This window comes from Sturnira hondurensis, unplaced genomic scaffold (assembly GCF_014824575.4).
Source record: "Sturnira hondurensis isolate 20B ecotype Veracruz unplaced genomic scaffold, ASM1482457v3 Scaffold0008196, whole genome shotgun sequence".
NCBI lineage: Eukaryota > Metazoa > Chordata > Mammalia > Chiroptera > Phyllostomidae > Sturnira > Sturnira hondurensis.
In genome coordinates this window covers 4,225,909-4,253,652 of record NW_028080827.1, presented here as the reverse complement: position 1 = coordinate 4,253,652, position 27,744 = coordinate 4,225,909, and the positions used below count along the sequence as shown (strand labels likewise).

At 40.3% G+C, this 27,744-nt stretch overlaps 1 protein-coding gene across 4 annotated transcripts in view; it reads left to right on the top strand.

The window, feature by feature from the left end:
* The window catches only part of FBN1 (fibrillin 1), a 227,932-nt gene that overhangs the window by 48,756 nt on the left and 151,432 nt on the right, over positions 1-27,744 (top strand). For all 4 annotated transcript variants that reach the window (XM_037054584.1, XM_037054585.1, XM_037054583.1 and 1 more), the window contains one exon: positions 375-470. In XM_037054584.1, coding sequence (XP_036910479.1) covers positions 375-470 — 96 coding nt within the window. The remainder of the gene's footprint in view (positions 1-374; positions 471-27,744) is intronic.

Sequence of the window (27,744 nt, the reverse complement as noted above, 5' to 3'; positions counted from 1 at the left end):
ATCCCTTCCCTGCTTTCAGCCATCCCCTCAGTTCCCCGCCCATCTGGCAGCCATCACAGTGGTCCCTGCATCTGTGATTTCGGGGATGCCCTTCATAAACCACCACTTTAGATGCAGAACTGAAAGCATTGCTCGTATGCTTCCCGGATTGAAACTGTCAGCGTGCACACAGGTGCAGACCCACCTATTCCAGGCGGTGCTGCTTTAAGAGTTTTGGAGGGACGTTGGAGGAGCTGGGATGGTAGGGTAACTGTTGGAAACATGTACCAGGTGATTATTTAGATTTTTTATGTCCGTTGGGGGACTGTACCTGTGATTTCATCAGCATCCCCTGGCAGGGAAAGGTGCTCAGCTTCTCCCTCCTTGTTTTCCAGCGGTCTGTGAAAGCGGCTGTCTCAACGGAGGCAGGTGCGTGGCTCCAAACCGATGCGCATGCACGTATGGCTTTACTGGCCCCCAGTGCGAAAGAGGTAAGTGTCACAAATGAATCAGAGGTTCCGGTGGCTGAGGCTGTTACTGGTTCAAACCCTCATTGGGTTCGTGCGGCTACTTCAGGACTTTTGCTGAACTTTGAGGGGCTGTCTGCATTGTCACTGGGAAGGTTCCCAGCCTGACAAGACAGTGGCCTTAAATCTATGTATGTTATTCAGTAATTCCTTCCGGTGGACTCAGGGACTCAGTAGTGAGCATGTGCACAAGTACCCGTTGGCATCAGAATAAAAGAAGGAGACTTCCATAAGGGTAATGATTGAGCTCATTATTATCCTAGTAAATTAAAGAAATGGCTCCAAACAAAACATCTGTATGGAAAGGGAAAACTTTAGAGTGAAGAGAAACATACCTAAAGACCTGTTAGAGCCTATTGGGGGCCGTGGTGGCACACAAGCTCCGCGTTCAAAATTCACGGTAGAATTACGGAGCAGCGGCTGCCGCCACCTGTGTGGCTTGTCCAGCACTGGCCGCAGCCTCCCGAGGCGTGCAGTCGCCCTCCCATTCGCATTTGAGAAGGGAGCACATATAATAATACACTTTAATTTGAATGTGGATTTTCTGTGTTTGGGTCTAATGCTCGCTGCTGCTCCCAATTAAAACAGATATTTGACCTAGAGATGCAAATACGACGCTGAGATGTGCAGAGTACGTCGTGTGCGTGGGTGTCCGCCCCGCCCTCTGAGGTAGGGCTTTTCTGGTCGTCTCGTCTCCACTTTCTCAGCCACTTACTTATTGTTCCTCGTTTTATATGGAAGGCTGAGCAGGTTCGTTTCACACAAAACTGCAAAAATACTCATGAAAAGTATTCATTGAAAAATACCCATAAACCTTTTAAATGGCAATCATCCCTTTTATCCAATGTTATACAAAGACCTTTTTATTCTGAGGTGGAAAGTAAAGATTCAGTAGTAGATGTTGAATATATGTTATTTAAAAACAAAGAGCATAAGGTGGCATGTGAGGAATTGTTCTCTGTTTCTAATTTTATAAGTGTGTTTAAATTCAGGCAATTGTACATGTTTTAGCAAGTAACTCTTGGTAGTTACTATGATCGTTGTGTCTGTCTGTGTGGTACTGATGTGTGATGGATGCACTGTGGACTCTGGGCCTTTACATTGCATTTGGAGTCCTTTCAATCATGTTGGAGTTCTTCCTTAAACCTGTTTCTCTTTACAGCTCGCACGGATGTATTTTTATTAACTTGGAGCTAGTGGTATCCAGAGTAATAAAGACAAATATTCCCATTAGGTAGTATCAGTCTGTGGCCTTATTATTCACTCAGTGAAGATGCTGTAGGATTTAAGTAGTTTAGATTAAAATTGTTAATGTATGCCTTGAGACATGATGTATGAAAATAATTTCAAGACAATACTAGGTTCAATTTGTTTTAGAAAAATTACTAAGATGAAATTATAGGCTATTTTACATCTAATGAAGTGATTAATAATTTGCTGCAAAGGATATTGATGCCCACAGTTCAGATATTGACAATAACACAATAAAAATAAAGAAGGCATGGTATTTAAATCCTTCCACAGTTATTTCTTTGAAGACTTGATTTTTGATCAAAATGAAGAAATGATATGAATGGGTTACGTTACTAAACTAGTTAAAACTAGCATATTACTCAAGGGTTTCTCCAACTTCTGGAGTCTCTTTAAATGCTTCCCTCCTGAAATTTGCACTGAGGTGTAAATATATGTTGGTCCCATAGAATCTTTACAGCGTCTAAATAAAATTAATCCCTAAATGGCAGGTTTTCAGGTGTTTGCAGTAGCTGAGACTGGGGAACAGGAAGCAGGCGCTTGCTAATCTTTACCCTCTGCCTGGTCCACCCATGCGTATAGTCCCAGACCTTCAGTGGTAGAGGTGATGCAAAGTACCGATTCTTCAGCGCATGGGTGAGGGGAGTGTTTTAGATTCTAGAATTGTAGCATCTCCACTGTTCTCTGCTCCTGTGAGAGTCCTTTGATTACTTCTTTAAAGAATTAGAGGCAATATATCCTTTTACCCAAACGTGTGTTTGTGATTTCAAGAGTCATTAATAAAAATGTAGGACTGAGTCAGGACAAATACACCCAAAAGTGTAGGGAAGCATTCACCGTGACTTTGGACGGCCAGTTAGTACACTGCTTACCTTGTTTATTACCTTGGCTAGTTTATTATGTTAACTCCCTAGGCTAGTTGTAGTATGTCTTAATTGAGATGTGACCTTTCATTTTTAAAAATGAACTCTTGGAAGGCTTTCTTATTTCCTGGAGCTCCTTCTGCATTCTTCCTTGGCACTCTCCCCATGCCCCTTTTTGTAGGACGTGCCACATGGCGCTGAAACAGCAGGGGGGTCCCCGTGCTTCTGCCCCAGTGGAGAGGAAGCCCTTCCGCGGCATCTGTGGCTTGGTCATTTTAACTCCTGCACTGAGCGCAATGCCTGATGCACAATCGTACCTGGTCAATGTGGGTTGAACTGGACTTACTTTTAAGTACCAGAGAATCTGGAGACAGGACGATTGGATCTGAATGAGAATCTCCTGGGGGTAGTTGCTGTTTGCTCACTTGTGCCAGTCCTGGATAGTTTTTATTCGTTTTGCTTTGAAGGTGCTTACAGTCTTGATGCCTAATTGAATTCAGCCCCATCTTTCATAACTATGATGTTTTAGGGCCACAAGACTGTCATTTTTCAGTTGGCAAGGATGCAGAAAAGGTGTGTTTTGACCCAAACTGAATGGCAACAAACAAACAAACAAACAAGTAACAAACAGGCAACTTCCTGTCGTGTTGTAACGCACATGGAGAGCAACACTTAAAATGTCAGTTACAAGTACTCCCCAGAATAAGCAGCTTTGTTCTTGGGAAATCTTGGATTACCTGTGACTATCTCAAACAGCTGACACAAGTGTGGAGTACCCTTTGGGGATGATCCTGGCAGGATCTGGCTTACTTTAAGCTAGTAAATGAATCTTAATCCACAAACACAGTGGTTTGGTTTGTGATGGAGATGAGTAGTGAATCCAAGCTTGAATTATGAATTATAATTCATTATAATTTTTATTCAACAAATACAATCAGGTCATGAAATAAATTTATCGTTACTTGCAGCTTTTAGCCAGTAAAACAAATATACTTAAAAATTTCTTGGCTAATCAGTCTCATCAGGCAGGTGACAATAACATTATTTCCTATCTCGCTACCCTCAGAGGAAGAAAAGCAAAAGCTCATAACTTGTTTGGCTTGCAGTGTTTACTTTTTACAAAGTGAATGTGTATACCTTTAGTTACATTCTTCAGTTTGCCACAGTCTCCACCACTCCCTATTATGATAGATACATCCTGCCTACTTAATGTTTTTAGCTTGCTTGTTAGCCCTTGTGAGCACTTGAGTTTCCTACTGCCTACCATATTCTCTATCGAAGATTGAATCTCTCATGTTTCCTTTTATACCCTAAGTTTCTTTCATTGCTCTTCTTCTAATAATTATTTTCTATAAATTTATGCTTACGGTGTTCCTGACTGCTCCCTCCTTTCCCCACTATCCATGGACCATTTTTGTCTTCTTTCTGCTCGGGCCTTGTGCAACCAGTAAAACTGTTCATTGCCTAAACTCAGTGGTACATTGGGTTAGCATTTGTTATTAGTATTCAAATGAGTTCAGTTCCTGTTGTGGTAACGACAACACAAGCTAGTGGTGTATTACCATAGTTACTGTCAACAAGACTATGTGGAATCACACTTTCTCTTGCCATCTTGCTTCAGAATGCAGACCATTTAAAATCTTGTTAAATTCTCTTAAACACAGCGCATCATGTGTGTGGATGAGAGATCTCAAGGTAATGAAAAAAGGGAGAATGAGGGAGATAGACCTGAGCTTGGTGACGGGGAGGGATAATGATGGATAAGCTTGGGGAAGAAGAGAATAAAAGAAGGACATTGGGAAAACAGCGAGAGACCCAAGGGAACCAGGAGAGCACTGAGCTAAAGAGACGAAAGGCAAGAAGGAGTTCAAGAAATAGCTTGGCAATTGTTCAACTCTTCAAAGGGTTAAGAAAGAATAAAAACCTCAAGAGGCCCTTTGATGTAGGAACAGGTGATGTGTACTGGATACTGGGGCTGTGTCAGGCAGTGTGCTGAACTCTTCCCTTTCGTGATTTGCAACAACTTTATGAGGAAAGGCCTATAATGAGTCACATTTTATAGAGGTGTAAACAGGGGCAGAGGGAGGTCAGATAGCTTGTTCAAGGTCAGACAGCTTATAAATGGTGCAACCAAAGGCTGGACCCTGCCAATTTGGCTCATAAGCCTGTATGTGGAATCACTGCTATCCTTGCATTTCCCTGGGAAGGGGTCATTAGTAACTGCAGAGAGTTTTCTGAACAGTAGAAGAAACTTCGAGCTATGCGTTTTAAAGTAGAAGTAACAGATTTTTTAAAAGCCCTCCAAGAAATTTTGCTAGGTAGGTGATTTTTAAAAATCTTTGGTAGAGTTGAACTAAGTTACTTTCAGGTTATTTTAAAAACCAAGGGAAGGGAATCTTGACTATTGCTTGGGTGCATCTAATGCAGGGTTTTGGGATATTTTTCTGTTTGATTGATTTTGATATTTTAAAGATGAACAACCCACTCCTGGCAAGAGGGCCATTCCTGTCTGTTCTCAGTGCATGTAAATGGAGTGTAAAGGCCTGAATTGACATTCTTAAATGTAGACATACAACACGAATATTGCCACTTAGTGCAGTTACCATGGAAGGTTATATAGTTTGTCCACGATATTACAACTGTTTGAGCCATATTTGGAACCGCATTTTTGGGACTCCCTTTACAGGGTCAGTAATACATTCAAATGAGCATGTGACCTTTTTAATTCTCTTTGTGGGAGGCATTGTGTTTTCAGAAACAACCTAAAATAGTGCCAGTTCTACTAGCTGCAGTGGATAGTCAGACACTTCAGTTGTTTGGGGTCAGACACTGATTTAGATTAGAAAGCAGTGAGAGGAATCGTCTCGCACGACTCTTACAGCACATGGGATCAGATTAATGTTTTCATGTCAGACTTTATGTGAACCAGACGATGAAGCCTTTTGGACGAATAACTGCTAATAACAAAAAGTTTTCTCTCGTGACTCCATCTGGGGATGTTCACCATGTGCCATCCGAATGTAAGCGGGGACACGGATTCTTCTAAATTCCAATTCATTTGTTCAGTGTTAAATTTCCACCCAAGTCTAAACTGTGAAGACGATATTTGGATTTTTGCCAAGTCAAGAAAGTCTGTTGGCTAGTTTGCTGGCTATTAGTTGGTAAAGTGTAGGGGAAAGCATCGTGGAACTGATAGCTTTAAGAAAAAGAACAATGGTGCAAACTTGGAGTAGAATAAAAACGGAAGTATTGTGATAATTCTCACTCTTCAGAGAAGCAGGAGAATGGAAGGGGACCTAAGTTAGTCTTCTTCATATTTGCCACCTTTATGGAGTTCCAGTGTTAATGGAGCTGGACAAGGTTTATTTATTTATTTTGTAAAATTTTTTATTCTCATATGTAGAGTTGGTATTTAAGAAACTTAAAAAAATCGTAACTTAGATTCTCTGATGATGAAAATGATTTTTAAAATGTTTTATTGAACCACTTTAAAAAGACAGTTCTTTAACTGTCGGTAGGCATTTCTTTTGTGAGTCCGGGAAAGCGTCATCGTGTCTAATGGATGGAGAGGACTAACATATAATGATCCAAATACGTAGTAACCAGGTAATCCATTTCATATCCGTTCACCTCATAAAAAGAAAGTAGAGGCATGACCTTCTCGCAGAGCGTGGTAACAGAGCACGGTACAGAATGCCTCCTGGAATCAGGAGGTGACTTTCTCACCGCTTCTCCCAACCCCCAGAGGCATTAATGAAATGTAGATTCCTCTCTCTTTCTCTTTCTCTGCAAGTAAGTTTTACAGAGCTGCATTTATAACACTACTTCTACATGATTTTACATTTTAGTGGCTATTATTAAAGTTCCCAGAGTAAATGCCACAGGCCAGCTCCCATTCTCAGTGCCTTTGGAGGGCAGAGCTCTGTGAACTGGGCAGTTTTTTCTCTTGAAGGTAACAGTCTGTAAACTGTTGTTACTAAAGTATGTGGAGGCCCTCTGTGAGCCTCACTTTTTGTATTTAGTTAAATGGAAACTTAATACCAGTGTGCAGATAGCAGAGACAGAATGCCCTAAATGTTACCACGCATCTAAATTGCAACATTTGGCAGTTGGTGGATCATTGAATAAACTTGATTTTCCTAGAATAGTTCCAGGAAATACATCTGTTGACCCAGACATTCGGTTTTTGTGGTTGAGTAACTGTATGCACATAGGGAACATATGCTACCAAGCCTCTTGAGGCTGCACATGCCTGGTACGAATACACAGGACTGGTGGATGCTATTGTGAAGCAGTTTAATTTTCATCTCCCACTCTCTGTCCCTCTTAGCCCACGCAGTTATTCCTCTGCTGGTAGATGAAAGTTTTTGGTTGCTTTCAGAATTTCTCCCTCATGGGATAATGTGAGCAAAGATGCCTAAGTTCTTGTCAGTTGTCCGCAGTTTCTTTCGTCCGGTGGTAAAGGATCTAAGCCCACTCCACATCAGCTTTCCCTTGCAGAACCACACAACTGGTTGGCAGAAAACACGTGCATTTTTTTCTGCCACAGTATATTGCTGGGATACAAACCAGCTTGGACAGTAGCAGCCTCTCCCTTGCACCACGTTTGAGCATCTGGCCAGCTGGTTTCCACCATTAGACAGTCCCCGGGGACGTCCAAACTGCAGTGGATACATATCACATAGTCTGAGCAGTCTCCTGGGAATCCCCCCCCCCCACCATCCTTCATGACTCATTGTCATAATGTGGTCTTCCCCCAGTTTCTCAGGGAGAGCTAGTGATAGCTCAGCTCTTGTCCAAGTGACCCTATTTCCATCTCTTCCTACCTCCGACACTTTCATACTGTCAGTATGCACGAGGTTTTAACAGGTCTGTGATCACATTGTGATCACCTCCTTTGCAAATTCTGATCATAACATCTCACTGGATTTAGAATGTGGTATCTCTTTTCTTGGTGCATCAATGGAAGTATCTATTTTAACATCCTCTTTTATTATCAAAGAATTTAATATAGCTATTAAACTTGGTCAGAGATTTAGCATCATGGTTTCACCTTCAAAGACAATTTGTTTTCAACTTCATTGTTTTTTAGCACTACGAACTTAAAAAAGTGAAACTAGTTTTTATAAGTTCGTAGCCATATTTAATATTTGGACCACTTTTTGGTCTTCGGTGCTCAAAACTCGAGAACAGCCTTGGCCAACAGAAATGTAATGTGAGCCACATAAATAATTTTAATTTATCTGGTCGCCACATGAAAACATAAAGAGAAACAGCTAAAATTGATTTCAATTTTATTGAAATTCAAGATACAAGATATTTTATTTAACCCAATATATCCAAGTTTTATTTTGATTGCTCCTCAGTGTTGAGAATTATTAAGGAGATACTTTGCATTCTTTCATCCATGCTCAGTTTCTGAACTCCAGTGTGTGTATTACTCCAGTGTGTGTGTTACTGCACATCTCAGTTTGCGCCAAATGATAGCCGTGTGAGTCTCTTGGACAGCACAACCCTAAAACTTGGCTTCTAGTGACATCAATACATCACCTGAGGTCTCAGTTAAGTCTCCACTTTTCCTTTTCCCTGCTGCTTTTCAACTTTTAAGAAGGCAACATCTTAGAGAATCAGAACCTGTGTTGATATTTAAAAATAAACAACAACAACAAAAAAACCTAGAGACCTCAGAATTAGAATCTAATTTCTCAGGATATCCAAGTGGAATTCTGTTGAAACATAAGTGATAAGCAAAATATTTTGCAGTCATGTTATTAGATATAACAATGATAGCAACTATTCATAAAGGCTTGGTGCTGAGCTAGACACTGTGATGGAACCAAGGTTTTTGTCATCAGAGTCTTCAAATTGTTTTTTTTTTGAAAGATAGAAATGCATATAGGAAGTAATAAAATAACTAAACATGGTGGAGATTTAACTGGACAGAGTGGAGGAGGGAAAGTACAGGTGAAGGGAAAAGAGAGTGTGAAGGTACAGAGGCTGGAACTGACTGGGGTGAGGGAGCCACAGCCACCCTGAGGAGGCCCTTGCCCTGCCAGCCCTCCGTCCACGGGCAGGAAAGGAAGCGTGGTGTCATCTTGCTTGTTTCAGAGAATGAAGGGAATGTTTCAAACCTCTCTGTGGTACCCTTCTATTCTACTGAACTGTGTGCTTCAGCACAATACCTGTAAGATCAGAATGTGGGGTTTTTAAAAATTCTCTTTTGCGTATATAAATTAGTGGGTGGACTGGTCTGTCTCTGAAACTGCTTTGGCTTAATCCTGGATAGCAGTCTGGAGACCCTTCTCAATTTTACGTGCTCAGTTGAGAGTCCTCGAGAACGTGCAGTGTTTGCGTTTCCCAGGAGTTACGGCCTCCAGAGAGTCTGCTGCTTTGGTTTACGCACATCCACTGAGCAGGCATGTGAGACTTTGTGGTCCAGATGATGCACTTTTTGGAGAACATTAGACCTGTGGGGATTCCATGAAATGAAGTTTCCGTGGTCCATCACATTTTGGAAACTCTATACCATGTCCTATTCTTGGAGAGGCATTAGCACATTAGCCCTTGGGGATCCTACAGGAAGGTAACTGTTTGTACTTAGTTTAACCGAGCACATTCAAATCAATTAATCTGATCACTCCTCACCCCGCCCCCCCCACCCACACATACCTTTCTCCTTCAACTCCTTTGACATCCTCAGCCTAAAGGTCTGGATTCTGAGTTTGACAGTTATTTTAAAAGTCATTTGTCATTGCCATGGCAACCTCTTTGTATTCTAGATAGGTATTTTAAATCCATATATGATTGTCATCTGTAGATGAATATTTGTCCAAATGTCTAGAGGATTTGAAGTAAGATCTTTGTCATAGAGTAACTAACTTTTTGTGTTCCTAAGAGGATGCATTTGACCATAAATTAGGGCAGTAGGAAGCACCCATTCTCTGGGGGTTGGTTCTTTAATACTCTGAAGTATCACCAAGGCAAGCTGAATTCTCTCTGAATGTATTGAATACCGATACATTCCTAGTTTTGAATGGTTTAGTGTGGTTGGCATGTGTGCTGTCTGATTCTTACCAGCCCTCGGGTGTTCTGCTTACAGGAACTGGGAGTATCAGATATTCTTGGAGCGAGAGCTCCCTTTTCTAGAGTGGTTCCTTTTCTTTCAAGATCAGGCTGAAGGCTTATTCCTTCTTGAATCCTTTCATGAAAGCCCATCAGTTTCCATGCCACTTCGCTGACATCACCACCTCTGGCCGCCTGGACCCCATCCACGTTTCTATTTGACAGTCAATGCATGCATTAAACATTTGGTCTTTGTCACTTACTTTATGGATTACATCAGCTATTTTAGTACTTTTGTTCCTTAATGAACTCTTGTTGTTCTTGCATTGTGTTGCACTTTAGAATAATTGGGTGACCCAGTCCTTGTCTTTGGAGATGATGGTTTTTAATGATATTTACTAAGAGGTAAGGAATGAGCATATTCACCTTTTTAAATGTACATTCATTGATCCTTGTGTTCAAATGCTTACATTGTAATAAAATGGTCTAGAATCAGTCTGCTCTCATGGCTTTTGGGAAGCCTTATAAACAAGTTATAATATTTTAAGTTACCTTAAGAACATTTTCTTCATCAAATGAAATACTAATGACCTATTAATTTAAAAACAAATATATATAGTTACATAAACATGAACATGTACACAAATATGAATACATGTAAATATAAATGACATATATTTTTTCAGTATTACCTCTACAAAGTAAATTTGGCCTGTCAGACCCCATGCTATGGGAATTATGAATGTGATTAATCCCGGTCTAGTTTGGGGCTGATAAAATGCCGATTTCTATCTGAGTCTTGCGGCCAGGCTATGGTGCTTCCCAAAGACCAGAAAACAAAAGCTACGTCTTGTCCTTCTTCCTGGGTCATGAATACCAAGCCCAATGCTGTGAAGAGAGTAGCTGTGAACAGAGTAGTTGTTTAGTAAATCTCTGTTGGTTTACTTAATTTAACTGTGGGGTCTAGAGGCCGATGAGACATAGTATTTAAATGCTAAACATATTTGTTAGTACAACATTTTTTTAAAAGGTACTCTTGAACAGCAATACCTACACATATGCCTATATTTCATCAGGGAACATGAGTGTAGATATTGATACTTGAAATGTGTGGGAAGTGAATTCTGTGGGGCTCATGAAAAGAACTGCTCTCCAGCTTTCCTTCCGTATTTCCCTAGCGGCACTCCCTTCTGTCTGAATTGTTTCAGAAGAGCTTTATAAGTAGACAGTACGTTGGGATAGTTATTTCCTCAGGAAATAAAGAATGTTCTAATGGTGCAATTCATGAAATGGGCCCATCTCTCTCTGTGTCCCTGGAGAAACTTTGCCTTCTTGCCCGCCTTCCCCTTGAAGACACTGCTGACCTTCACTGGTGCAGGACACTCAGCCAGGCCACAGGGGAAGGCTTTCAGGTTTGGGGACAAACTTTACCCAAATTGAAAACAAATTTTTAAATAGCTGTGCATTAGCTCTTAGGGATCATTTCTTCCCTAAAGTCCAATGAAAAAGCTCATATTTTATTAGGAATTTCAGTGATATATTCTTTAAATTATAAAGTAGTGAACCTTGATAGACAAAGGCAAAGCCATGGTCCTCCAGACATAAATTTTGATTTATCCTTTGTATAATGATTTGAAAGTGTCAGTTGAAAAGTTGAGGATATTTTGGAATTTTCTTCTTGTATTAGGGGAAAAATGAGAAGCAGAGGCATGGATAAATCTTAAGGACATAAACTCGCTTTGCAAAGCAGTATGTCATAGGAAGTTGAATTGCCCTCTTTCAGGAAAACAACCCTTAAACTCCATAGAAAAGTCTCTAATTTAAAAAAAAATAGCATGATTTGGAACTAGATAAAGCTATTTCTTTTCAGACCTTATTTAGGCTTCATTTCTTCGTGCAGTGTTTGTCCGCACTGCCACGCCGAACAGCTATCAGAAAACCAAACCAAAGGCAATGATCCCGAGAAGTCATTGCTGCCTTCCACTGAGCCAGCCTGAAGCGTGCGCAGGGCCCCCCTTGTTCTCGTGACTCCTGGGTTGTTACTCTTTATTTTCTATGAATGAGAGGAAATGGTAGGGGAATTATTTTCAAGGCTAACTTTTATAGCAAAGGAGTCAGTATTACATGACAACAATTTTAATGTTTCAATTAAAATGCCTGATTAAGAGACACACTTAAAAACATGACCTGACGATCCCCAGAACGCCGGTTAAGAAGTCAGGACTTTCTGGGGAAAGTGCTGCATTTGGTGGTGGTGGGGCAGTGACTGTGTGGGGCTCAGCCAGCTCCCCTGTCTGTGCGGTGGGACGGCTCCGTCTGTCTAGTGAGGCTGCTGGAGAGACGGAAGGACATAGCACGCCAAGTGCTCAGCACAGGGCCTAGCACACACGTGACGCATGTTTGGGAAGTGTTTGCTACTAACATTCTCATTCTCATGAAAGGGAGTGTAATCTTGGTTGAAGGTGTTGTTTCATAAACAGCATTTCAGCTGTCACCAGCATTAGACCTAAACCAGAGGCCCCACTATGGCTTTGTTTCCCACTGGAAGGTCTTGCTATTTTACTAGAAAAACATAGTTTTTGTTTCTCCCATTCAGGTTAAGCCCAACATTTTTATTTGTATATCATATCAATCGTGTGCTTTTCTTTCTTTCTTTTTTTAATATTTTATTTGTTTTTAAAGAGAGAGGAAGGGAAGGAGGAAGAGAGGGAGAGAAACATGAATGGGTGATTGCCCCTTGCTCACCCCCAGCTGGGGGTCCGATCTGGCCTGCAACCCAGGCATGTGCCCTGACTGGGAATTGAACCACGATCCTTTGGTTCACAGGCCAGTGCTCAGTCCACTGAGCCACACCAGCCAGGGCAACCACATGCTTTTCTTTAATGCACACCCAATTATCGCAATTGTTAGAAAGGCTAAAACTCCAAGGGTGCAAATTGTAGTAAAGGAAGGAGAAAGTGAAGGATTGAGCAACAGCCATTTCCATGAAATGTAGTGATGACTGTAGCTCAGGGAAGCGTTTGTTGTCACAGCAGCTCCCCCGAGGACACCACTGAAAGGCTTACCCACGCAGCCCGGTGCACAGACACAGGAGGGGAAGTGCACTTGTCCCTTCAAAAAAGGCCTGCAGTGACGTGTAAAAGCACTCGGCTGTTTTAGAAACGTGGCATTCTAAAACCAACAAGAGATCGTAGAAACCTAGCCATCAGCAAAATAAAACGCACACCTCTATAAAGTACATATTCAGCTTTGTAGATTAGTGTGAGAACTGTGTCTGTAAATATGACATTGAACAGCTTAGGGAAATGTGGGGTGGTGCTGTTACGTAGAAAATCCACATGTCATTCTTTTTTTATGTCTCCATCTATGTATTTATGTATCGATCTGTACATAAGTTTATCTTTTCTTTTTTAATTTTCTTTTCCAATTACAGTGTACATTCTATATTACTTTGTATTAGTTTCAGGTGCACCATGTAGTGATTAGATAACAGTGTGCTTTACACAGCGTTTCCCCCAGTATTTCCGGTATCCTGCAGGTGCCGTACGGAGTTGTTACATCATTGACTATCTGCCCTCTGCTCTGCTTTGCATCCCTCTGGCTGTTCCGTGACTACAGTTTGCACTTCTTAGTCCTTCACCTTTTCCGCACAGTCCCACAACCCCCTTCCTCTCCAGCAATCATCAGTCTGTTTTCTGTGTCTAAGAGTCGGATTCAATTTTTGTTTGTCCGTTAATTTTGTTCTTTGAATTCTACATGTAAGTGAAATCACATGGCCATTCTTGAGGCAACTTTTGTAAAGAAGGACTGAGAGCCCTGGTCCCAGAGGACTAAAGCCAGAAAAGCCTAAACATTGGGGTTATTTTAAAACTAGAAATTTCAAACCTCACTCATGAGAGTTCATTTTATTAAATATATCCATAAAAAAAGATATACTAAGCTGAAAAAAATGATTCTTTTTTAAAATATATTTTATTTGTTATTGTTGTTCAAGTACAGTTGTCCCCATTTTCCCCTCACTACTCTCCCCCATGGAGAGACATTGTTCTAAGAAGATGAGAAGAGACGCAGGTCTGTGCACGCGCGTCTGTTCTGTCCCAGGCACTGTGCACGTGAAACACACCCCGCCCTCTGGAGTTACATTCTAGTGAGGGAGGCAGGGAGTACGCAAGTCAACACAGAAACTCCTACATGCCCATGTGGTTCTGAAGGAAGCGAAGGAATGCGGAAGGTGTGAGGGCGGAGAATAATGACACACGGGGACCTGTGTATGGGGAGGCTCTCTGCAGGATGAGAAGTTGCCAGCTGTGTGAATAGTGCGAGGAAGGTTTCTAAGTAGAAGGAAGACTATGTGTGAAGGTTCTAGGATGGTGCCAGGATTCGAGGAACTAGAAGGAAGCCTGCCGGTACGGATGGAGTTCAGACAGTGAAGGGGGGCCATGGGACCTGAGGCCCGAGAAGCAAGCGGTGGGGACGGCACAGCACAGCCGCACAAGCACAGTGGTGCCGGGGTGCCACTCTGGGGGGAAGAAGAGCAGGGCAGACTTTTTCACAGCGCCTCAGGAGCCTGACGGCGCATGTTGTCTGTGAGAATCTGCTGTGATGAGCCCCCCCAGGACTGGCTCAGTTAAGGTGGAAGAGCTCTTTTGGTAGGTTTCTGCTGCCCTTCAAAACTAGAGGGATCTTGAGTTTTCTGTCGCTTAACACTGCTTTCTTTCTAATCCTTGTGTTTCTATAAAGAATCTGACCTCTAACTTTCCTGCAGGAAAGGGACTAAACTGGAACTTAGAAACCCTTAAAATACATAAAACAAGTACACCATAAAAATGGTTTTCTCAGGCATTAAGCATTTTGAGATAATGCATGCTTTCAAGTGGACGCATGTAGACTTGTCCCCAAGGAAGGCCTTTGGATGTCATAATAGCAATTCTGGTATCAATAAATCATTTACTATTTGGATAAGTCATGGCTACCATGTCCGTCACTAGATACATTTGTAATGGTTTTTATGAACAATAACAACAACCACCTAGCAACATAGTGTTTGGTCATGTCATTTTTATAATCACATGTAGTTTTGTGAGCGTTGGTAGGATAAATTCTTACCGTCTGTAATATATCTTGAAAATTAAACAGTCAATATTGTTGGAGGCCCACTGTGTACAATCCATGGAATCATGCTGCACCGTGTGTGGCTTTATGTGAGAGTGATCCTCAGTGTTTTGGGCTGTTTTTTTTTTTTTTTATTACTTTTCTGCCCCATGAGGGAAGGGACTGATCTGTCTTGCTCTCATTTTGTCTGCAATGTAGGGGACCCAGAGTAGCTCAGTAAGTATGTGTTGACTAGATAAATGAACAAATACATAGTTTTTAGGCTCAGTTTATTTCTTACATTTTTATAACTCAGATAAGAAATGAATGACCCTCCATCTCTATTTTCAATGGATAGCTTTTCCTTGATCTTTTAAAACACAAATAGTTTCAGATACAGCCAAATGGATGCTGTGCAGTGCCGGTACCTCCGAGAAGCCGGGTTTCGTCATCCCTTCCACCTACGCAGTGCTTCGTACACACACACATGGTCTCCGTTGGTCCTTGGAGTAGTCTTGAAATGATGTATTTTGTAGTTAAGGACACTGGCCGTGGAAGGACCCTCTCTGTGTCTTCCAAGGCAAGTGTCTAGGAGTGAGGTCTGTGCTTCTTCACTCACCCTGGACTGTGGTGTGCCATAATCAAATATTTGCCTGGCTTTTAGGACCACCGTCAGCTCTGGCATTATTTTTTAGCTGTTATTCATGATCCTTTTATTTTCTAACTTTATTTTTTCTTCCTCTCCATCTCACACATCCCTTCGATTCTCTTTTGGGCTGCTAATACTTGTCTATTGCCATTCCCTGTGTCTTTTAGTCTCTAGATCAAGTTTTGAAAGTCTGAATTTGAAGTGACTAAGCCAATCTATTTGATTGAATTTGTTGTGGGGAGAGCCTATCTTTAGTTGTAAGTAGATATTGTAACATGAGGAACACTTTTGCCCAGGCTGTGTGGAGTGTGCGGGTGGGTGTGGGAGCCTGGCTGGCACTGAGCTGCAAATAGAATAGGGAGACAGTGGGGTCCTGACAGAGCCCGAGGACGTGCAGGCACTGAGCGTCTGGGTGTGCGAATGAATGTTCTGCTGCCGTGTTGCTCTGCCTAGGATGCCGTCCTGGTGTGATTTCTGTAAGGGTGAAGTTAGACCAGGCTATTGGAGTGCCTGTTGAGGGAAGGGCTGAGAATTGGTTTTCTTTTGTGATCAGTGTGTTTTACTGATGGACATGTCGGGCGATTTGCAGTTAGTTCCACTCAGAAAAATGCCTGGGAGTTTTTGGAAGAGGCATCTTCTCTAGAGCATGGGCTCCTCGAGAACAGGAACTTTTGCCTGCTTGTCACAGTGCCTAGGATTATACCTGGTGCATGATAGATGCTCAATAAATACTTGTTGAGTAAACAAGTATTTACCCAGTGGTGAATACTCAGTGGTTCTAGCAGTGGTTCCAGACTTTCACTTTTAGCATCAGGACCGGGTTCTGGGTGGACCATGTGATTTGCTGGTGCTTTGGTCTACCGGAGTTCTGAGTTAAATCTGCCTCAATTACTTAATGACAGCAAGCTCTAGCCGAGGTGGAGTTGGCATTTGAGTCTTTTCTGTGATACTGTGCATGCAGTTCTGGTCACTGTTTCAGTGGGTGGTTTCCTACCCCTCTGATACACTGCATTTGATTATGATATTGTAATTGGCTACAGTTTAACTCTACAAAATAGAATAGTGCCTGTAGCATATCTGTGGCTGAAAATAGGGGTATAAGAATGAAAAGAATTAAAGTGGATTGCTTTGGATACCCTGAAGTGACATTGACTAATATGCTATCAATTTTCTTCCCCTGAGAAACATTTGGTCACAAGGGGATCTGGCTTTCAGAAGAAATTTAAATTTGGGTGTGAAGCTTTTGGCATAGTCTAGTGTCGTTGGAATGGCCACAGTAGGTCTTGTTTCCTTTTTCCCAGGCCTGACCACGGTTGCTCAGAAAGGCTCAACGTGGTCTTCTGACTGTGGAGTCATCCGTTTTCCATAGGCTGTGCATTATCTTGCCAAGTTCCACTGAAAAGCCAACTTGTAGAGTGCACTTGTGCAGAATATATTACTATATGAAGCACTTTGGAAAGCCTGGAAAGCTGATGTCAGAGGGGATAGACTGTGGAATTTCCAAGGAGAGTCTGGGAGGGAAGGAGACTGATTGATTGATCTCCAAAGAGCAGGGGGTATATTTCGTGTTTCACAGTGCTAGGAGACTGCAGGCTTTTAACGGATGCTTTTCAATTGCCTCAAGGAATAATACAAATGTCACGTTTGTTAGATTTTTAAGAACTAATGGTCAAAAAACTTTGTGTGTGTGTGTGTTTTAATCCATTGTGTGTGCATACTGGTTTTTTGTTCTTCTCTGATAGCAAGTGGGTAGGTATGAGGATCTGTTGGCTGAAAAGCAAATGAAAAAACTGGAGAGGAAGAAAAAAATAAAAATAAAATGTTGGATTGAGAAATACCAAGAAAGACGGATATTTCAGGTTTTCTTCTGTAATGTCAGTAAGTAAAAAAAAAAAAGGATACATAGAAATGTTGTTATCTATCTTTCAATTTTAAACTTACATTTTATAGCTATCCACTCACTGACTCTCATTTCTTCTTGAAGTTCTCATCATACAATATTCAACACATTCCAGAAACTTCCTCTTCACTAAGTGAGTAGAAAACCCTAACATGAGACTACGCTATCACAGCAAGTGTTCTCATCCAAAACATTTCGGAGGAGTCGCAGGGCAGGCCAGTTACTGCCTTGGGAGACGAGGAGGAGCTCGTTCCTTTACCCTCGCAAATCTGTCCCTGGGCTCTCATTGCTTGGGCTCTTTTCACCCTGTTATCTTTAACAAGTTCATTCCATCTTAGAATAACAGTGGTTTTAGTATAGAGTGAACTGATTTCAGGATAAGTAAGTTCTTTATTTAATGGACTTCTTTTATTTTGACCTTGGGAAGTTAAAACTGATAATACCTGTCTTAGTCCCAATGGTTTCTAAAAATATGTGCACCCTGTCACACTTAGGACATGTTAGATGGATAGAGTCCAAATGTGTACAGATTTGTGCAGGTGTGGAACAGGTATTTATTGAATGGGAATACTTCCTGTGGCACAGAAGCCTGAAAGAACCCGATATATCACTTATTTTTTTCTCCTTGGTGCTTTGTCAAGGAATAGAACACTGGGTGCTCTTTCCTTGTGTGGCTCTCCTCTGGGTTGGTGTGGACTGAAATAAGACTCTGACCCTACTTCAAAGAAGTCACAGCTGAGGCAGAAGACTGCCAAAATATTTCCTCCTTGTTCTTCAGAGTCCTGAGCTGTTCCAGATATCCAGAGGTTTCAGAGAGCTAGCCTCTGGGAAATTGAGCTTACATAGAATATTAAAAAATAAAAATACCAACTCTCTTTAAGAGGGTGGTAGAATGATAGGTTCAACTGTATTGTAGTTGAAATGACAATGTAAAAAGAAAAAAGAAGGGCCGTTATTAAAATTAAGCAACTGGCCTAGCAGTAATCATATAACTAATTTGCTTAGTACATGGAATTATGCCTAAATCTAATGAATGTGGTATTTTTGAGAATGGATTTTTGCCAAGAAAGTACCCATTATGAACATGTAAAGAGTAACTGCTTGTCGCTCTCTACTGTAATTGCTACATTCAGACGTTTATCATGACTCCCAACAAGTCTTGGGAGTGCTCCTGGTGAAATCTCCGGTCCTCACATTGCATTTGCCCTGCCTGCCCTCCGTTCAAAGCCGTATTCACCACTTGGGTACATGGTCACTGAAAGTATCTACGTTGAAGATGCCTTTTGCAGCTGACATATTTTACCTAAAAATAGAGCACAGGATGCACTTTGGAGAGCACAGGTTTAGGAATGGAACATTAACAAAGGGTACATCAAACCACAAATACTTCTAAGTCCATCCAATTCAAAGTATTTCCACACAAGCCTGAGAAAATAACGTTACCAGCAAAAGTATTGTCTTGTCCATAAATTTCTGTCATTGCCCTGTGAATTTTCTGAGCATACACATGGAGGTAGGTACTCTCTTCTATTCACCTTAGAGAGTTAAATTTTCTTCCTTATTCTCCCCTTTTAATGAATGAACTGAAAATGAATTTGAACCAGGTGCCAAACTTAGAAGGTATGATTTAAAAATATTTATCTCTCCTCAAATTCTTGAACCAATAGAACCACTTTCGATTCCCTAATCCCATTCCTGGCCAAAAATACACATTCTAATCTTCAAATTCTTTTTGTAGACAGAGTGTTCCAACATTGTTTGTTGGTATAAATAGCAATATTATTTTAGTAACAAGTCCATGGTAACAGCTTAATTTCCTTTTGAATTGAATTGTTAAGCTACACAAACTAATCATTTGGTGCCATCTGAAGACAGCTCTTACCAGATATCGGTCATGAATAAACTAGTCTTACTCATGTATGCCACCATAGACCTCATGGGAAGGGGTTGCAAATTGGATGACCATGCTGTGTTAGCCAACTTGCTTCCCAACTTTCATAATTTAATTCATGTGTTATGGAGAGTCACCAACACATGAAATATAAAAGTAAAAATCACACTGTTGAGTAATCACAAGCTGTTGACTAATCTCCAGGGAAGGAGGGGCAATGAGCATTCTTTTGACCACTTACTTTAAGAAAGAACAGGCTCTGTTTATTTAAGAGGCTAGTTTGTCTGTTTCCTGATTGCATTCTTATTGTGAAAATGCCAGAAAGTATTACAATGGATAAAATGAGGAAAAAAATAAAGATTAATTTAAGAGGGCCAGGAAAGAGTGGTGGTAGATGTTGGCATGTTTCCTTGGAGTTAATCAGTGGTTCATAAAATACTTTTTTATCTTGAGAACTGAGTTTCTGATTCAAGTTATACAGGAGAAAATATTAGCTGGCCCAAGGAAGGAAAAACCTTGGTTCACGTAAGTTTGTGCACAGATGCCTTTATCATGGGAAAATTGTAATTGGGGGTTCCAGTCTTGTGCACATGATTCTGACCCCAGTTATTCTGTACTACGAGTGCTCAGAGGAGGTACTGGCTAGACCTGAAAATAATGAATTAAGAGATTCCAGCTGGGATATGATGAAAGCATTTTTGTGAATCTCTGTATCTTGGCTGGACCACATGGGTTATAACTTGGAGAGGCCTAAACTAGTAGTAGTACGTGACAGATTTATAGCCCAATTGATGTTGGGCATCAGAAAAAAAGACTGAGGTTAAAAAAATGACTTGAGAATTATGACTTTAAAAGAATTGCCATTGGAATGGGTGCTGAAGAAGGAAAGCATGAATTCCTCATAAGAAGGGAAATAAAAATAATAAAGATTGATGATGAGGTATTAAATGGGAAGCAAGGTGGTTTGTTTTTCGCAGCGACTGCCGCCCCTGAGACCCCTTGTCCACTTTCTCTGCTTCATGGGTCTCCGTGCCATCCTTCCATCTAACGCTCGTACAGGGTCTAGCCGTTCTACTGCATTGTGAGGAAAGGGGCTACTTTTGGGGCTCCACCCACCTTCAGCTACTTTGTTGTATCTTCAGCTACCAGACTTCTGTCTGATACATAGTAGGCTCTCAAGAAAAATTTGTTGAATGAGTGGTATGAATTTAGCCAAAACTTTGTTTTAGTCTATCTTTCCTTCGTCCCTCTCTCCCTCCCTCCTTCCCTGGCTTATTTCAACAGTTGCTTATTAGGATGTGCTAGGGCCCAAGGATGGATCAAAACAAGATTCCTGAACTCCTGGAGTTCGTAGTCAACTGGAACAAATGCAATTGTGTGAACTAAACAGTAGAGCAAATGAGTGAATGAGGGGGCCTGGTACAGGGTGATTAAATGATATAACATGAGGTGCCCTGAGAATAGAGGGAAAAAAACATGTAAATCAGACTGAAAAGTGAAGGGAAAACTTTTTAAGAGGAGTGGAAAATTAAGGATTTATAAAACCTAGAAGGATTTAGGAGTTAATAAAGAAGAAGACTTGAATGAAAGCACAAGCCTAGGAGAACAAAACAGCATTTTCAGGGAAACTGTTGGAACCTTGTTAGGAATGGAGAGATGATACCAGAGTATATGGAGTTTGGAAGTAAGCAAAACAAAGAATAATTTAAAAATCATTGGCTTTATGAGGTGTTTTGGTGTTTTCCTTGGGTGAGTCAAATATTCTGAGACTTCATAATGTTTCAGACGAATGGGTGAGATCACTCAGTCATCTTTGGTCAGCTTACCTTCTTATTTCCCAGCTTCCCATTTGCCCCTACCCATCTAGATATCCTAGGCTGAGAATTAATAGAGCCCTAAAGCAGCGTTGCCATTTCTCTCCCAGCACATCCTTGGAGACTTTTGTTTTGGTCTATAATAACTGGTTGCAAGGCTGTAAAGTCTATATTAGGATGATGGCCCTTTCAGCCTAATTTTGTTGTTTGTATTTGTGGTCAAGGGTTATACTCTCACTTTTCTTGGATGAATGAAAGAATGAAGGAATGAAGCCGAATGAATGAAAGGACGAATACACGTGCATTATTTCTGATCTCTAATCTCCACATGTTCTCTTCAAGAACCTGTCTTCATGTTTGGTTCCTAGGAAGGCCTGGCCATCTGTTCATTAAAGTGGTGGGTCTCTGTCACTCTGATCTAATATAACCTTCACATTGTAGTAGTTTTAGTGTTAGTATCTTTACATATGATGACTTTGTCATCCATATTTGTTTACTTAAATTGATATTTTAAATGAAATGAACAAAACAGTGATTTTCATTAAATTGGATGCTGTTTTGTGTCTTACTTGTTTCCAAATGGGGATCTCCTCATTGTCCTGATCTGAAGTTGTGTAGAAATAATCTCAACCCGTCCCATGTTCTTAATCATTTTGTTAACATTTCTTTGAGTATTTTCTAGCTCATTGCATTTACATTGGCCTTGGTTTATAATGATAAGAAGAAAAAAGTTTAGGGTGTAGATGTATTTGAAAATGGTCCCAGCACAAGATAGAAGCTTAGTAGTTATTTATCGAGTGAATGAATAAGTGATATTTTTACAGCGTACATTCGATCATTAGCAGTTGTTCACTGTCTTTAAGAAAAAGTCCAGGCTCCTTTGCAAGAGCCACCATACCATTTACAATCTGGCACTTGCAGATATAGTTGGCTTTATCTCCTGCTGTCACAGACTGTAATCCATGTTCTGCGATACTAGTTCACAGCTCCATGCCTTTGTTCATTCTGTCCCTCTGTCCAACACATTCTTACTGATTCACCAGATGTGAAAGCTTCCCCTAGTCACACGGCAGAAGAGAAACTTCTTCAATATTTCCAAGACATCTTGGATGTACTTCCGTGATCACCCCCGTTGTATCATTTTACTTTATGTACTTAACTCCTTGTCTAGCTTGTACACTCAAGACAGAGGTACTGTCTTACTTACCATGGTGTCTCTATGTTTAATATTGTGCCTCTGATTGTAGAAAGGACTGAGTAATGTGTTTTGAATGAATAAATGGGGTCAGTGGGCCAGTGCCAAGGCCTGAGGATGACCTACTTCCTGTAGGATCTGCTCCACACCATGAGGACAGGAACCCTGTGATGAGCACTAGGCAGAAGAAGCCCAACCCAGAGCCGCAGCATCTGTAGGGAGAGTGACCACTGTCAGCTTCTAAAAAGCAATGTGGTCCTGGCCTGTCTGCTCAACTGGCCCTCTTTGGAGGAATCCTGGAATGGTGCTGCTGTTGGAAGAGCCTGTCTCGAGAGATCAGAATCAGTCAGAAGCCTGAAATCCAGCCCTCAGGGTCTCTTTAGTTGTGTCCCAGGTGTCTGGTTAAGGGGCTGAAGACAATCTGAGGTCCCACCATAACTGAGAGCCGTGCCTTGGGAGCGTAATGGTGAATATTTTTCTTATAGCTATGATTTTATGTTTGCCAAAGCTTATTTAATACTTAACTGCTCATCCTCTTAGACTTGTAAAAGGTGTCTGTTTTATAACCACAGGCACTGTGCCTTTATTATATATATTTTTATTACACAATAAGCCACATTGTGAACTTATGATTTATTAGACGCTCTTAGGATATCATGAGCGATGGTGGTACTGAGTACAGAAGCATGATCAGATGTTGTTCATGTGCCGTATGAGATCAATGGTCTTCACAGGACCTACAGACATGCAGTTCCAACAAGTAATTTGAATTGTATTGTACATTCTGAGCCATAATTGTGACATTACTCAGACTATGTAGATATAAGTAATATGCAAAAATACAAACTTTAAAAGTAATTTAAGATGACCCCAAGAGATCTCAAAGATTCCTTTCTTCATTGAAAAGCCTTATTAACTGTGTTTTCAGACAGTGCTGGGGCTCCTGAGCCAGCAGGTGCCCTGCCCACTTCCTGCCTTTGTCCTGCCGTCGCACCAAAGGCTTTTCCAAAACTGGTCGCTTCCTCCCCTTTCAGTGCCCTTTGCCTATTGTTTTTTTTTAAATTTATAAAACATAGAAAAATATAGAGCCTAATACAACAACTGTGTGTAAACTCTCTACCTAGGATTAACTAATGTTAGCATTTCATGAATTGGGCCTTGAACTGAAATAAATAAACCATAACATCTCAGATAAAGCTGACATCTATTTTCTTCCTTCCTGGTTCCTTTGCTATTCTTTTTTTTTCTAGAGGTAACTGCCATCATGAATTTGGCCTGTAGTTTTTCATCGAAGCACATTACTGGACAGATGAGCCCATTGGCCATTTGTAACTGTGTAGATTTGGCTGTACACTTTCTCTCCCAGATTTCTAAGAGAATGCTGATTGAGAGAGTCCCATTGGGAGCTCTGTGTTTCCTGTGGTTTGAGGGTTCTTTGTTTTGTATTGTTTTCTTTTGTTTGTGTTTTAAACAAATTCAGTTGTTGCTTATTTTTTTTAAAGTTTTCTAAAACTTCTGGTCTGGAGCTCTTTCAGAGGTTTTGTGAAAGTCTTGCAAATTTTAAATTTGATTCTCCACTTTATTGGAAGGTTGGTTGACCGTTCGTCTTCTAATCCCCCCCAAAATATAGATATTAACTATATATAATTTCTTTTTTACAGAAATAGTATTACCTTTTCACTAAACTGGTAGTTTTAGCAGTGATACATATTCATTTGTAATGTTCATAATTTTAAACACTTAAAAGTTTAATTCTTTACTTAAAAAGTATCTTGATATCAGAGCAATACATATTCACATAGACAATGTGAAAAGTATTTTTGAAAAGTCCGAAAAGTCCGAAAAGTGAAAAGTGAAGAATACTCAAAGGTCCCTGGGAAACTACTATGAATATTTAACATGCTCATTTAAAAAAATTTGGAAAGGGAAGGGAAGTGAGTGGAAATGAGTACCTACCATTCTAATATAATCACAGTTTGTATTTGCTTGACTTTTATTTCCTTCTAATTTTATGTTTTTTTACATGGTGATTTACTTCACAATCAGGACATAAATGTGCTTGCCATATATGTTTATCCACATGTAAGCATTTCAAAAATATTCTATAACCCTGTGTTCAAATGTTGTTGAGCATTTGGCCTCTACCTTTGGTTTTAAATTTTTTTCTGTTATATCACTGTGTGTAATATCTTTGTATTTAGAACTTTCTCTGCATTTAGGACGAGGTGGAATCGTTGGGTACCTTAGAGCTCTTGATGCGTATTGCCAATGCGGGCAACTGTGCCTTTTCTGTGCGTCTGCGTCCTGGCTTCTCCTCGTTCTTGCCAACGAGTGTTCTTTTAAAAAAATAATCAAAAAGAAATTAAATCTTTGCTCATTCCTATCCATAAGCATCACCTCTTTATAGAATAAAATTCTGAAGTCTTTGATGATCTTTGCTTTAAATATTTTCCCAGATATGTTTATTGCTTATTAGTGTGCAGATATTATGTAATGTGACATATGGACATTTTCCTTGTGACTTCACCTATGGCTTTTATTTATTGATTTTAGAGAGGGAAAGAGAGAAACATCAATTTGTTTTTCCACTTATTTGTGCTTTCATTTATGCACATCCCTCGTATGTGCCCTGACCAGGGATTAGACCTGAAACCTTGGTTCTTTGGAGACAACACTAATCAACTGAACTATTCAGCCAAGGCCCATCCAGGGCTTTTGAGAGTAAATAGCCCTCTTGCTTCCAAAGATTTGGTAAATATTTTGATTTATGCTTTCCTAGTTTTTTTTAATGGCTTGATTTGAAAATATATTTCATGCTTTAGTTCAGTTTGAGGGTTTGTCGTAGGCTTAAAATAGAGGCTACCGAAGTGCCATTGTTCTGCTATGCCTAGTTTAAACTGTGATGAATGCCGTGGCTGGGACATAAATCCCAGGGTTCACCTCACATTTTTGATTTCCTGATTCTTATTAGAAGTGTTATTTAAATCATACCAATGGGTGTTATTAAAGCGTTGGGCTAACTTTGGACTTCCTGTAATCACGCTGCTCCTCTGTGGCTCAATGGAAAGCTGGCATTTGTCCCTGAAGGCTGTATTGCCCATGTTTTCTGATTGTTCTCCAGCTAGTTCATGCTGGGTCTTTGGCCTTTCTCTTGGACTTGTAAACTGTACCTTCCACCTGATAATTCACACTCAGCATTAGTCAACTAACCCATTTTCCTTGGGCCCTGGGAGGGCTAAAGCAGAGGGTCATCCATCTGCAGGCAGACCTCTCCAGTCACCTTTCCTCCAGGATCTTCCCACCCATCTGCGCGGCCTGGCCAGCGGAGGCCAGTTTGCCTGGCGGGGCCAGCACAGTCAGGCCAGCTCTCCCTCCTTAGCTGGCTCAAAGGCTTGCTTTGCTAGCTCTACCGCTTCAGAGTAAACATAAACTCTGTTTATAGCAACAACATTGCCTGTATTTTTCTAAGGAACGAGTATGGGGCAAGTGATTAAGTAAATGATGAAGAATTGACTTTAAATAAACAAGACTTTGTGGGTAGAACAGCTTTTGGAATTGCCCAGTTTGAATGTAATGAGCTCCTTATCACACAAAATATTCGAGATGGGAACACATGTTAAGAAATGGTGTGTCAGGGAGTCAGATATTTTGTGGGGCTTACCTTCTCAATAACCTTCTCACTGTAAGGTTCTGAAGTTATACAAGCATCTCATTTCCCACCTCCTGTTTTGTCCCTTAAAGTCCTTCTAACAACATAGTAGCAGAGACTCAAAACAAATTTTCAAGTTCTAGAGTCAGTTTGGAAAAAATAATTTCAAAATATGTAGGATAAATATGATTGTGAAATGGGTTAATTATCTGCCCCAAGTGGTTAGAAATACAAAGCTTACTCGTCTAGTAAGTAAAGTAAACAAACAAAAAAGAGTAGTGAGTTCATACAGCTAAGATAGGACTAGGAAATCTAACTGCAGTCTTATAGGTTTTCGTATATGGTGTTTATAGTTGACAGTATGTGTCTATTTCAGATAAATAAAGAATTGATTAGCTGATTGATTCTAAAACAGTCTTACGGAGGTATAATTTACATACCATAAAATTTACTCATTCTTAGTGTTTATTGATTTTATTATATTCAGTAACCTTATGTATTAGTTATATTTGTAGATTCCTTAGAATTTTCTACATGTAAGATTATGTTGTCTGCAAATAAAGATAGTTTTACTTCCTCCTTTTCAAACTGTATGCTCTTCTCTGCATTATTTTACTCGCCAGAACCTACAATCCCATGTTTAATAGAAGTGGCAGGAGAGCAGATGTCCTTGCCTTTTTCCTGATCTTAGAGAAGATATTAATCATTTTATCATTATTTATGACGTTAGCTGTAGGTTGAAGAAGTTAACTTGTATTTCTGGTTCTATTTTGTTGAGAATTCTATTATGAATGGTTGTTGGATTTGTCTAATGCATTTCTTGCATCTATTAAAATGATCATGTGTTTTTTCTTCATTCTAGTGATATAATGTATTTCACTGATTATCAGATGTTAAGCCAACCTTGCATTCCTGGGATAAATCCCACTTGGTCATGGTGATAATCTTTTTATGTTTGCTAGTATTTTGTTGAGGGTTTTTGTGTCTCTGTTAGTAGGAGATGTTGGTCTGTAATTTTCTTGTGATATCTTTGGCTGAGAATAAGTTGAAAAGTGAGTTGACTGATTTTTTTTTAACTAGTTTCAGGAGCATAGTATAGTGTAGAACGGTGTTTTTTTTTTTTAAATCTATGGTGAAATTCCATTAAAAATCATTTCTAATCTGTTGTGAACTGGGACTTTTATAAAATATAATAAAAGTAAATCACTAGGAAAATTATATAAAATATACAAATATAAGTTTCATTTATAAAATAGATTCAGTTTATATAAGATTCTCTATCAGATTGATAAAAAATTGTAAAGGTTTTTAACTCTTAATTTCTGTACTTGCCTCTTCACAGCCTGGGCACAAATAGTTCTTACGAATCTGTGAACCAACTTTGAGTCAGCACTGGTGTAGACTTAGCCTTCTCAGACTTTAACATGCGAGGAAATCACCTGGGGATTCTGTTGAAATGCAGATTCTGATTCAATAGGGCTGGATAGAGCCTGAGTGTCTGCAGTTCTGCCAAGCGACCAGGTCCCCCTGATGCTGTTGCTCCACAGACCATGCGCAGAGCACTAAGGCTACGAAATACAATGCAGATGGTGAAATAAACATGATCTGTTTTATGACCCCATCATGAATCGCTTTGGGGCGTATTTTGGGTTTTCAGAGATTGTTGGGTTGTTGCTCAATGGTCACAATTCTCTAGAAATCAGTTGTTTTTCTTGGCCTGTGACCTTTTTAGGCCTCCAACTGCTCATCTGTAAATCAAGGGTTTGAACGGGAAGATCTGTGAAGTCCCTTCTCCATCTCAGTCTGTGTTAAGCATCCACGTCAAGGGACAATTATGACCGCATTTGCATTTTCTTATTACATAAACCTAATA